The sequence below is a fragment of the Macaca fascicularis genome, chromosome 4 (assembly GCF_037993035.2).
Source record: "Macaca fascicularis isolate 582-1 chromosome 4, T2T-MFA8v1.1".
Taxonomy (NCBI): Eukaryota; Metazoa; Chordata; class Mammalia; order Primates; family Cercopithecidae; genus Macaca; species Macaca fascicularis.
The window spans coordinates 156,654,620-156,668,015 of record NC_088378.1 but is presented as its reverse complement, the minus strand read 5'-3'; the positions used below and the strand labels follow the sequence as shown (position 1 = coordinate 156,668,015).

General features: G+C 49.1%; 1 protein-coding gene across 3 annotated transcripts in view; it reads left to right on the top strand.

Annotated features, from left to right (window-relative positions):
* Nucleotides 1-1,423: 1,423 nt before the first annotated feature.
* The window catches only part of GMPR (guanosine monophosphate reductase), a 48,219-nt gene continuing 36,246 nt past the window's right edge, over nt 1,424-13,396 (top strand). For all 3 annotated transcript variants that reach the window (XM_065543047.1, XM_005553978.3, XM_074038824.1), the window contains exons 1-3: nt 1,424-1,602; nt 9,172-9,291; nt 12,632-12,715. In XM_065543047.1, the coding sequence (XP_065399119.1) occupies nt 1,516-1,602; nt 9,172-9,291; nt 12,632-12,715 (291 nt within the window). In that variant the 5' untranslated portion in view covers nt 1,424-1,515. The remainder of the gene's footprint in view (nt 1,603-9,171; nt 9,292-12,631; nt 12,716-13,396) is intronic.

Below are 13,396 nucleotides of genomic sequence, written 5' to 3'. Positions count from 1 at the left end.
ATTGTGCTTACATAAACACACACACTTTAATTCTCACAAAAACCAGGGAGGAGATAGGGTTAACCCCCTCCTGCCCCACCCCTTTTATGAGAAAACTGACTTAGAGAAATTGACTCCTCAAAGGTCACCTAGCTAGAAAGTGGTGGAACCAGGTTTTGAACTCAGGCAAAGAGATATTCCAGGACAAAATAAGCTTCAGTGAAGAGTTGTAGTAAGTTCTAAGGACTGAGAAATTTATATTGAATTTTTCTGCGACCTTGGGCAAGTTATTTAATTTGTAGGAGCCTCATTTTTCCTTATCTGTGAAGTGGCTCTTTCTTCATTAGGTTGTTCTGAGAGTGAATGAGATGATGCATGAAGCCCGGCAGCACATTCCGAGTGTATAATACCATTCCGAGTGTATAATAAAGGCTCAGTAAGGTCAATAAGTGAATTAATGAACTCACATCACTGGTAACCCCCAGAGGGGACTCAGGCTCCACTGTTTTTCTTAAACAAAAATACTGAAATCCAGGCTGGGCGCAGTGGCTCACACCAGTAGTCCCAACACTGGAAAGCTGAGGCAGGAGGATTACTTGAGCCCAGTAGTTCAAGACCAGCCTGGGCAACACAGTGAGACCTTGTCTCTTAACAAGTCCAAAGGGAATCATGGCCTCAACAATCCCAGTACAGCTCAACAGTTAACTGCCCATGCTCTTTTCCTTAATGCTGTACAACCTCCCTGGGGTTTCTCCTTCTTTGGCAAGTGAGAGGCGTGCCCCTCAGCACCGGCTGAGCACACCGGGCTTGAATTTTAAAAAGGGGGAAGCCTCGGGGCACGGTGGCTTACGCCTGTAATCCCAGAACTTTGGGAGGCCCAGGCAGGCGGATCACTTGAGGTCAGAGTTCGAGACCAGCCTGGGCAATATGGTGAAACCCTCATCTCTAGGAAATAATTTCTAAAATAAGCCGGGTGTGGAGGCGTGCGCCTGTACTCGGGGAGGCTGAGGCATGAGAATCGTTTGGGCCCAGGGGTCGAGGCTGCGATGAGCGGTGATCGCTCCACTGCACTCCAGCCTGAGCGACAGTGAGAGACTCTGTCTCCAAAAAAAAAAAAAAAAAAAAAAAAAAAAAAAAGAAGAACAAGTAAAAGCTCTCGGAGCGACTTTCCCTTGGATAAGGCAGGCACACGCTAAGTCCCCTCCCCATCGGGGACCTTGGGGACAAACAGGACGGTGAGCATTTCCCTCCCCCGTCCCCGTTCGGTCACTGCCACGGGCTGTACACCGGCGGGGGAAGGACGGGGGCGGGGGCGCGAGGAGGAAGGGCTAACCAGCCTGCTTCTCAGCCCCTGCCCGAGACGGAGGCGGCGCCCGGGGCGGGCCAAGCGTGACCGCGGGTCGGCGGGGCGGGTTTAAGAGCGCGGCGTGCGCGCCCTGCCCGCGCCCGCTCCCGGCCGCGGCACAGCAGCCTTGGCGCCCCCCGCGCCGCTGCCCCCGCCCCGCCGTCGCCGCCGCAGCCAGGAGCCGCCGCACCATGCCCCGCATAGATGCGGACCTCAAGCTCGACTTCAAGGATGTCCTGCTCCGACCTAAGCGGAGCAGCCTCAAGAGCCGAGCCGAGGTGGGGGCCGTTCGGAAGTCGCAGTGGGGCTGGGATTTTTTTTACCGGGTGGCGCCGGGCAAGTGGGTGGAAGGGGGGTGGCACGGGGTTACCCTGCCTGCTTTGGTGTTTGAGGCTGGGGCGCTGCATCCCTGTTCCCCCGACCCAGCACCTGCCGGGACGTGAGGTGTCTTTAAGGGCGGTGATACGGGGGCCCTTGAAATTCTCTACACGTCGGTCCCGTTAGGTGGCCTGGGGGAAGTTTACAATGAAACTTGACCACAGATGAGCAGAGATCCAGTGGCCAGTTGGTTTAGAAGGAATGGGGGTATGAGGGCGCATATTGCAAGAAAAGGAAACTGGAGCTAGAGAAGAGAGGACGACAAAAACAACTGCAGATCCCGGTGATTTTTGGCAGCGTCTCCTAGTGCTGAGAATTGCTGCTGCTTTCGCTTCAGGTCCAGCGGTGGAACTTAGTGAATGCGTCTGAAAAAACAGGAGAACCCAGGGCACAAGTTCAGTGTTTCCTTTCGGAGTTTGGCGGCCTTGCTGGCAGTGGGGCTTGGAGACTCTGCGGTCCTGGACAGTCCGCAGTCCCAGCCTAGCCCTGGAGAAGCGGAAAGCTTTGGGGTGGGAGAGGTGGGGGCGAATTGGAAGCCTCGGGCATTTCCCTGGTTCTGCCTGGATGTACTCAAATCCTAAGGAACAGGTGAAGACCAGACTGGAAATAGCCTGGGGCTGGGGGAAGGGAGGTCAGCCCCTGAAGGATAAACTAGTTGCACTGAAAGGCAGAGTGCCCCGGGGTGGTGTGCGCTGGTGACTGTGGCTTTGCTGAGAGCTGGAGCGGAAGGTGAGGAAACTGGACACGGCTGAAGGAGTAAACACTAGGAGGCTGGGCCAACCTGCACAGCTCCGTCCGTCCGGCTCCACAAACAAGACCATAAATAAATCCCCTCAGCAAAGAAGTCCGCTGCCCACTCCGGTGACAGGCCTAACTGCAGTGCCTGGGGCTGCCAGCCGAGGGCTTGCTTGGATTGGGGAAGCCTCCGCGTTAGCCAGTGACTAAACCAAGGGGCCTTCTGTAAGCGGCAGCATTGGCTGGCTGGAGCCCGGCAGGACTGCAGGAGGTGAGGGAGCAATGATTAAAGCTTATCACCCCAGATTGGGTGACCCTGTGCCTGTCCCTCATGACCTTTCAGGTGCTGAAGAGGGGGCCTCTCATGGAACAAAAACAGTTTGGAGGGCAGGCCTGGGTCTCTGGAAGCATGAGCTGTAGCCAGTACCTAAGGCAAGACCAAGATGAAATACCGGGATTCTGGATATGCTAATAATTTGGTGGCCTCAATATTCTTTAAATATTCAAAATGTATTTAGAAGAGAGAAACTTATTTTTCAGAAAATTGGATGTTCAAAACAAAGATATACCTATTTTCTGAACCAGAAAACATGTTGAGAAGGTAAAATATTGAACATAAATGTAATAGGGCCAGGCACAGTGGCTCACACCTGTAATCCCAGCACTTTAGGAGGCTGAATTGGAAGGATTGCTTGAGGCCAGGAGTTTGAGACCAGCCTAGGCAACATAGCAAGACCTCTGCTCTACAAAAATTTAAAAAATCAGCCAGGGCAGTTGTGCACACCTGTAGTCCCAGCTACTTGGAAGGCTGAGGTGGGAGGATGGCTTGAGCTCAGGAGTTGGAGATTACAACAGAAATTTTAAAAATTAGAGCAGTGGTATACACCTGTAGTCCCAGCTACTTGGAAGGCTGAGGCGGGAGGATGGCTGGAGCCCAGGAGTTAGAGATTACAACAAAAATTTTAAAAATTAGAGCTATGGTGCACACCTGTAGTCCCAGCTACTTGGAAGGCTGAGGCGGGAGGATGGCTGGAGTCCAGGAGTTGGAGGTTACAGTGGGCTATGATGGTGCCACTGCACTTCAGCCTGGACAACCCTGTCTCTAGAGCTAAAATGAAATTTATGTAATAGAATGAATTACTCCTCAGAGAACACTATCACATCATGCGACAATGTCATGCAACACTTGGCTTCGCAATTTGGGCAGATTGTAACTACTAATGTTCCAGTTTGGGATGGCACCTTTGCAATCTTCATGTACACATTGCAGTGAGAACTCAGTGCCCTTGAGATGTCTTTTTTACATTTTCACGTTCGTGGGAGTTTGTCAGCCATGGGCCTGGAGACTGAAGTTAACCAGCATTGCGTTTCTAATCGGTTGCCGTGATGGTTTAGCTCCCTGGTGCGTGAGGCTGTTGCCTGGCCGACCACCCCCATGATCTGACTTTACTTGCCTCAGTGGCGTTGAGGATCTAGTTAGGCCTCCCTAATCCCCTCTTAATGTTTTCTCAGTTTGCTTGTTGATGCCTGAAATTTTTCATAGGCAGATAAAAACTTTTCCTTGCACAATCAGAAGCTTAAAATGTGTGCATCCTGGCAGAAGTAATATCTGGAGGCAAATTGGAAACTGAACGGTAGATGACCGACATTGAGCCTGACAGTGGATTTGTGTGGAGCCAGGAAAGAGAACGTACACCCTGGGAGTAGAGTCTGGCTGGGGGAGGAGGGTTTTGACAGCTGATGATGGGCTTATCCTCGTGACAGTTTTGCTAAGAGCCAGGCCCAGCAATGGATCGTCAGGCTATAAGCAGGAAACGGACAGTAAGAGTGATCTCCCCCTCAGAAGCTTCAGGACTCCTGCAAGGACATTTCCACCAGCCTCCCATGAATGAACATGAATGAAATGAATCTGAGGTCACCTCTGAGAGGCAAAGAATACAGGTAGCAGTGGCCCAGGTGGCCTTAGCCTGGATTCTCTAGGGAGGCATTCATCTCTCAAATGTCCAGCCCCTGGCATGGAAGAATAAAGCTCCACAGGGTCATGTGGGGACATTTGGATAATCTTTTTCTGAGAAGTAATGAGTTTGTGGATTGAGACAAGACCTTTGTTTTCATCTGATATGCTGGGGAGCCTGCATTCTCCCTGAGTGTTTTCTTCCTTAGAACCCATTTCTGGCTTAAATATTCTACCCTAGTCTTTAAGCTAGTAAGAATGTGCAATGGTGTCATTTTGGCTCAGCACAACCTCTGCCTCCCAGGTTCAAGCGATTCTCCTGCCTCAGCCTCCCAAGTAGCTGGGATTATAGGCATGTGCCACCACACCCGACTAATTTTGTATTTTTAGTAGAGACAGAGTTTCTCAGGCTAGTCTCGAACTCCCGACCTCAGGTGATTCGCCCACCTCAGCCTCCTAAAGTGCTGGGATTACGCACCTGGAAATTTCTCCTTTTTATAAGAACAACAGTCATATTGGACTAGGGCTCACCCTCTTGACCTCACCTTAGCTTGATCATCTGCAGTGACCCTATTAACTAAATAAGGTCCCATTTACAGGTACTGGAGGTTAGGACTTCAACATTTTTTGTGGGGGGAGACATAAATCAACCCATAACAGTCTTTGTAAATTTTGCTTTGGAAAATTAAAGAGTTTGGCGCTGTTCTGAGTCATGAATGCATTAGAATCGCCTAGGGAAACACTCCAAAATACACATGTGTCCAGCACAAAGGTGGTGATTCATGAAGTTTGAGGCAGCTGGAGCACGAGTATTTTGGAACCACTTCTAAGAGGATTCTGATGGGTACCCGGGTGTGCTGGACCAGCCTCTGAAGCCCTTTCCATTTGTGGAACCCTGCGGCTTGCTGGTAGCACTGCAGCTGGGCATGAGCTTCTCACGAGCCTGATAACTGAGGGTGAGGCTTTCAGGGCTTGGATGCACATTCAGAAGTCGGGCTGGGGCCACCAAACACTGCAAAAGGCTGGAGGCCAGAACACAGTATTCTTACCTTTTAGCCAGGCGTTAGTTTATCCCACGCAATTTGAGCTACTAGAACTACAAAGTTGGAAGACGTTGTCCCTATACTCAGACAGGTGTTACAGATAATGAGCAATCTATATAATTATGTAATAAAATACAATACATAAAAGAATTGCTTTACTCGGTGCCATCCGTAGATCTAGGAAAGGAGCCTCTGACCTGGGTCCCCTGTCTGCCCCCCTAATTGCATCCCTTCTCACCAGGCAGGGCCTGTGGGCTATGCTGTTCCTTAGGCCGTGCTCTAAGTACTCGGGATCCTGGATATCCTTCCCCAAGTGACTTTGAGCTGACTCTAAGGCCTGCATGGGCTTCTTGCCCTGGTATGTTTCCAAGGGCCACCCATGATGCTGTTGTGCTCATCTCCAACCCAGAGCGGGCAAGTGGCAGTTGTTTATGGAAAAGTACGTGGGTATGCACAGAGCTTTATGTGCAGACTGAAGGTGGGGGGGCTATTCCTCTGTGCATACATAAGGATTTAGGTGAGAAGGGAAGAGGGGCAGACTGGGGCCCAGGGCCAGCTCCCCACCACCATTTTCTGATGCCTTTCTGGTTGTGAATGAAATTGTTTTTTTTTTTAGGGTAGGAGGTTAGAACCTATTTTGTGTAGCAGTTTGTTCGTTGGACTTATTACATTGAATTATTTAGGAATGTGGTAGGTGGGCCTCTATTTGTACTTTTTTTTTGAGACAAAGTCTCACTGTCACTCAGGCTGGCATGCAGTGGCATGATCATGGCTCACTGCAGCCTCAGTCTCCCATGTTCAATCAATCCTCCCACCTCAGCCTCCTGAGGAGCTGGGACTACAGGCTCGTGCCACCCAAGCCTGGCTAGTTTTTTGTATTGTGTGTAGAGATGGGGTTTCACCATGTTGCCCAGGCTGGTCTCGAATTCCTGAGCTCAAGTGATCTGCCTGCCTCGGCCTCCCAAAGTACTAGGATTACGGGTGTGAGCTACCATGCCGGTCCATTTACACTTTTGAGCCCCTGACATGTTGGGTGGCAGGACTGGCTTTAATGAAGGCCTGTTAGAGAGCAGCAGAGATGTGTGTTAGCAGATGGGGGAGGAGACTTTGTTACTTTTTGTTCCCTTTCAGGTCAGGCTTAGACAGGGAATCAAATCTATATTTGGCATACTGGCCGGCTGTGCCAGACTAAGTGCCAAGTGCTGTTCCTGTGAGGCTGAAATATTTAAAATATTTATCTCTGCTAGTGAACAACTGGCCTGGGTTATGTGTGTGTCTGGGCGGATAAAGTTGGGGAAGATCACTTTATTTCTCATTCTTAGAATTAATGGTGGCAAAGAGCTAGCTCATAAAAAGGACTGGAAATGAGGGGAAGCGTTTACTGTTAAGGCTGCCCTTTTCCATGAAGAGCTCTGCGTTTTGTGTCCTGCTGATAGGTTTTGGCGTGCCAAGAAAAGCCCATTGTGATCTCAGCCGGGTGCGCAGTGTAGCAGCTAGCCCCATGCCTGTTGGAGGATAGAAGAGTAATTTGAGACCAAGGAATTCTGATTGTTTCAAGCCTGCCAAGCCAAATGTTAGAGAGCCATTAGCCGCATACAGGGTTGCCATGGGTAGATCCCTTCAGTTCTCTTTCAGAATGTCGCTATAACGTGCTCCACTGAAGTATAACCCAGAGTCATCAGGAAGGAAGTGGAGAAAGGGATGCGCCGCTGCGCGTAGGTTCGTGCACTTCCAGCATCTCATTTCTCCTCGCTGATTGCTGTGTGAGGCCTGTGCAGTCATGTTTATGACATCATTCACCCAGGATGCCTTCTGGACACAGAATCCTGTGTTGAGAAGCAAGAGAAATGAAAAGGCTTAAGGGGCGGAGCCGTCCCGTGGTGTTTTCTGACTTAATGCTGATTGCAAAGTGAAAGTTGACTCAAGTGAAAAAAATGAGAGGAGTATCCAGGTAAACATGGCAGAAAATGACTCTTGCTGGCGTAATTCATGAAGCCAGGGTTAATGTAGGCTAAGTTACTTCAGAAGCGTAAGATTCACACCTGTGCTTCTCTGGCCAGTTTCCCTTGGGGAGGCACTCACTTCTAATGTGGTTTGTGTCTATCAGAGTCCAGCCAGAGAAACAAACAATGCTGACTGTTTAAAACATGGAATTGAATGCGGGGCATCCTCACACAACTGAGGATATTGAGGCACCCCAGAGATCAGCAACAGCAAGAAGCCATCCCTACCTTAGGGCGAGGGTCGGAGGGAGAAGACAGTGCTCTGGAGCCCAGGAAGGGACTGGGCTTGCTTCGGGAAAGCTGGAACGAGGAATACGCAGGCCTCTCTGGTCAGAGGATCCAGGCCTGGAGGTGACACAGCTGCTCTGGAGAAGCTGCCTAAGGCAGCGGGGTTCTGGGAGAACTACCCTGACTTCCCCCCACCGCTGCCTGCCACTGTCCTCCAGTTTCCCATCCAGTGTCCTCCATTGACCAATCCCAGCCAGAAATGAACTTGAGAAGTGGAACCTGTAACAGGTAGCCTTCCTGGGATAAGAGCAGGCTGAGGATGGTGGGTGGGTAGACAGGCTGGCATCTGCCCTGGGTCAGAGAAGTAATTCGGACTCTTCCAGCTCTTGGTGAGTGCCTGGCTCTATCTGGCACGTGGCTTCTGTCAAGCCCACCCTTGTGGCTGTGTTGTTCTGGATTGCCGATAGCAGGGTTAGTCCTACATGCCCTGATCTTGAAGTTACAGAAGAATTGGAGCCCCCGCGCCCACCCCTCTGCCCCCCAGCTGCTTGCAAGTCAAAGGAACAAGTGTTGATATGTGGGAACATATGGTTGCAATGTACTTTCCACCAGCTTTTTGAAAGATCCTCATAATTAAAGCAGCCGTGGAGGGTAAAAGGCAAAGGGATTAATGGCGTGGTGCTCACTGCAGGGCGAATTTGGAGTGGGGCTCTAGGTGAAAGGTAAGAAGTGAAGGGGGCCGGGCGCGGTGGCTCAAGCCTGTAATCCCAGCACTTTGGGAGGCCGAGACGGGCGGATCATGAGGTCAGGAGATCGCGACCATCCTGGCTAACACGGTGAAACCCCGTCTCTACTAAAAATTACAAAAAACTAGCCGGGCGAGGTGGCGGGCGCCTGTAGTCCCAGCTACTCGGGAGGCTGAGGCAGGAGAATGGCGTGAACCCGGGAGGTGGAGCTTGCAGTGAGCTGAGATCTGGCCACTGCACTCCAGCCTGGGCGACAGAGCAAGACTCCATCTCAAAAAAAAAAAAAAAAGTGAAGGGATTGTTCCAGGACGAGGGCCATGGTTGGCAAGGAAGAGTGGAGCAGGTGCTCCCAGGAGGGGAATGGTTTCCATAGAGCTTGGAGGTGGGGTGAAGATAACATGTACGAGGGTCTTTAGGGATGCGGCTAGAAGGCGGCAGTGGGGTTGGAGAGGCTGGGAAAGGAGGAGAGAGCTTCTGATTCTGAGGCTTGTCTTGATGGTGGAATTTCCAGTGCCTTCTGCTGGTGCTTGAGCAAGGAAAGTGAGGAGCCCATTTCAGCTTTTGCACCTGAATCCAGTGCCTTACCTGGTTTCCTTTGCGACTCTGGTGTCTTTGGAATACCTGTCTTTGACCCCTAGGAGAATCCAGGGATCTTTGTGTTGTTCTTACTCACTCCAAACTCCAGAAATTCTGCACATTTCACATAAGAGCAAAGCACTCATATCTTCCCACCCCCCCTTTTTTTTGTTTTTGCCAACAGGTGGATCTTGAACGCACCTTCACGTTTCGAAATTCAAAGCAGACCTACTCAGGGATTCCCATTATCGTGGCCAACATGGACACTGTGGGCACATTTGAGATGGCAGCTGTGATGTCACAGGTGAGGCGGTAGGCTTTTGTTTTTTTCCTTTGCTGCTCACAACATGGACATGTTATCAAGAGCCCCCCCGGCTTTATAGACAGGGAAGAGTAGAAATGTGAGATGCTTTGGGTCATTCTCTGTCTTTCCTTTCAATCAGAAAGTAGACAGTGTCTGGATTTTGTGTTCAGTGAGATGGTCTAGATCTGCATCCATTGCTTCCATGAATATGACTGTGATGGTTTTGGAAATTAGAGATACAAAAAGAAGCTAGACAACATGAAGAGTGCCATATTGCAGAAAAGTGACAACCCCTTTAAAATTAAGGCAGAGCTGTTTTGTATGCAGTCTGTGCTGCAGCATTTACTGTATAATTATGTCGAATACATGTATCGAGTGCTTATGTGCAAAACACTGCAGATAATGTATTTCTTTTTTTTTAGATGGAGTCTTGCTGTTGCCCAGGCTGGAGGGTGGTGACACAATCTTGGCTCACTGCAACATCCGCCTCCCTGGTTCAAACGATTCTCCTGCCTCAGCCTCCCAAGTAGCTAGGATTACGGGCACATGCCACCAAACCCGGCTAATTTTTGTATTTTTAGTAGAGATGGGGTTTCACCATGTTGGCCAAGCTGGCCTTGAACTCCTGACCTCAGGTGATCCGCCTGCCCCAAGTGCGGGGATTACAGGTGTGAGTTACTGTGCCTGGCCTGTATCTCTTAATTCTGGACACAGCTCAACAAGATAGGTTCCTTTTACAGATGAGGAAACTGAGGCAGAGAGGAGAGGGGTAGGTCACTTGCCCTAGGCCCTCAGCCAGATAGATGCAGGGAGAGAATCAGGATTCCAACCCAAACTGACTCTTGAATCTAAGGAATTTACCCCTCAACTTAAATGGACAGATCACAGTACAAGCTCAAGGTCTCTTTTAGTCAACTACAACAGCCTAATTTTCCATAAAGAGGGGTTAATATCCTGGCTTTGGCTGGGTGTAGTGGCTCACACCTGTAATCCCAGGATTTGGGGAGGTGGAGGCAGGCGGATTGCTTGAGCTCAGGAATTCAAGACCAGACCGGGCAACATGGCAAAGCCTCGTTTCTATAAAAAAAAAAAAATGAAAATTGGCTCGGTGTGGTGGCATGAGCCTGTAGTCCCAGCTACTCGGGAGGCTGAGGTGGGAAGATCACTTGAGCTGGGAGGCAGAGGTTGCAGTGAGCCAAGATGGCGCCACTGCACTCCAGTCGGCGTGACAGAGCAAGACCCTGTCTCAAAAAACAAAACAAAACAAAACAAAAAACCGAAAAAACAAAACTCATTGTGTAGATCAATCTGAGAAGTACTGTTTGTTAAAATACAATTTAAAAACAGATTAAAAATAGTGTCCTGGCTTTGGGAAAAATAAAGGAAAACCCGTTTGGGCAGGACCTTTATGGGTGAGGGCCAGAGCATCTTCTGCATCCTAGATGTGGAATGTCTGCTCTACTCAGGGGTTCTGTCTTTCCTGTGGATAATGCCTGCCAAGTGAAAAGGTAAATCCAATTAGTTGAGAGAGCTTCTCACTGTGGGCAGCAAGTCTAACCACAGGAGGTGCTGAGATTCATTATTAGCCAGCGATTCGAAGGAAAAGATTCTCAAATAAATTATGAGCTCCCAAAATGGAGTAGGGGTGGTCTGTCAGATTCCATGATCACTTGCATTGTCTGTCAGACCTCAGCCCCTACTGAGCATTGGGCCAGAGGCTAATACATTAATTGCTAAGGAACTGGTATTTTTTTTCTCCTCACCCTTTCCCTGCTTTGCTCTGTCATCAGCCATTGCTACTGATGGATTATGTGTTAGTATAAAAGTGAGGGGAACCAGGGAGCAATCAATTCTGATTAATTAACATAATAGGTTATAGTCCAGGAAAAACCTAGAACTTGCTGTGCTCTTCCCATTTTCCTAGGAAGTCTCCCTGCTAACGGAATAGCGTAGTCTGGTGTAGCTAACCATGGATGGCTACTGTGAATTTCCTGTTTCTAGGATCCATAGAACTAGTGCAAGTTACTAAAGTCATAGAAGTTTAGGATGAGAAGTTGTAGATGGGGACATAGGTAGCCCCAGAGAAGTTAGGTGGGAGGCTTCTGTTAAAGGGCAAGGTGTACAATCTCCATAGTCAGATCCGAGTTTGACTCTGGCCTTCGTCTGTCTCTTCCTAACCATGCATGCAGTTGTTAATTTTTGTAATTTTTTTTTTTTGAGACCGAGTTTTGCTCCTGTTGCCTAGGCAACAAGGCAGTGGTGCCATCTTGGCTCACTGCAACCTCCGCCTCCCAGGTTCAAGTGATTCTGCTGCCTCAGCCTCCCGAGTAGCTGGGATTACAGGCACTCCACCATGCCCGGCTAATTTTTTGTATTTAGTAGAGATGGGGTTTCACCATGTTAGTCAGGCTGGTTTTGAACTCCTGACCTCAGGTGATTCACCCACCTCACCCTTCAAAAATGCTGGGATTACAAGTATACACCATCGCGCTCAGCAAATTTTGTAGGTTTTATTTGTTTTTTGTTTTTTAAATAGACATGGGGGTCTTGCCATGTTACCAGGCTGGTCTCGAACTCCTGGGCTTAAGTGATCCTCCTGCCTCGGCCTCCTAAAGTGTTGGGATTACAGGCGTAGGCCACCATGCCTGGGCAATTTAAATCTCTTAAGCTCCATTTATGCTCGTGAAGCTAATAATGCTGTTCAAAGTTGTTCCAAAAATTAAATGATATGTGGAAAAGACTGACACAAAGCAGGTCAGCAGGTCATAAATGCTGGGGCAATAGTCATAGATTTAGGGTTATACTTTATGTAATTCCCACCGTCAAGAATACCAACTGCCCGATGGATTTACCTTGCAGCAAGAAGTGTTCAGGTTGTGAACACAAGAGAAACTTTCAGGGGTAAGGTGGGGTTCTTCAGGGTTGGCTAAGCAGAAGTTTGCGTTAGGATGGTCCTTCTCCTGGGCGGGGGACCTGCTGCCTGGTTTTCTCTTTGGACCATCTGTGCTGCTTTTGGCCTAATACAGGTGTGGGTGGGAGCCTGGGTGGGCTGGGCAGGGCTCTGAGAATTGTCTTTTATCCCTCTCCTGCCTCCTGGCAGAGCCTCCGTAGTCCTGAATGCAGTATTGTCTAACCAGATTAGAATGGGAAACAGGGTTTTATGATTTCAGTGGTTGTACCTTTGTCTGGTTTTGGCTGCTAGGAGCATATTCAAAGCAAATTAAGCATGGATGGCAGGAACACTGATGCCTTTGTCTTGTTGGATCACCACCTCCAGATGGAGGAGGGAGGGGGGCTCTCTCTTGGCTTCCCATCCTAATGGTGCTGTTTTGTTTCCTAGCACTCCATGTTTACAGCAATTCACAAGCATTACTCCCTGGATGACTGGAAGCTCTTTGCCACAAATCACCCAGAATGCCTGCAGGTACGACTACAACCTGGTTATCAATTAGCAGTGTAGCAGGGGGAGCAAAATCTTCAGAGCTGTCAAGAGGATTTCAGTCAGTAGCAGAGAGACATTGAGAGTTCGGTGTTTCTCTAGCCCTGTGCCATTGCCAGGGATTTGCTGAGAAAACTTGTTTCCATATCGTGTTATTAAAATACTAGGATTTATCTGTAAGAAATGTCTGTTTTCCCTTGAAAGATGAAGTGTTATATCCCAAGAGCTTGGGGAAGACCTGTGTTTCCTGCCAGCTAATTCAAGGTAGAGCCTGTCTTTTGGCTGTAGAAAAAACTTCTGAGTAAAACAAGGTGTTTTAGAGTTGAGTAAACATTATTCCCACCAAGATGGCTGTCATCAAAAAGACAGATAATAGCCAGGCACCATGGGTCATGCCTGTAATCTCGGCGCTTTGGGAGGTTGAGGTGGGAGGATTGCTTGAACCCAGGAGTTCAAGGCCAGCCTGGTTAACATAGTGAGACCTCCATCTCTATTTAAAAAAAGACAATAATTGTTGTTGAGGATATGGAGAAACTGGAACCCTTGTTCACTGCTGGGAATGGAAAATGGTGCATGCAGCTGCTTTGGAAAACAGTTGTCAGTTCCTGGAACATTAACCATAAGAGTTACCATGTGACCCAGCAATTCCATTTCTAAGTGTAGACT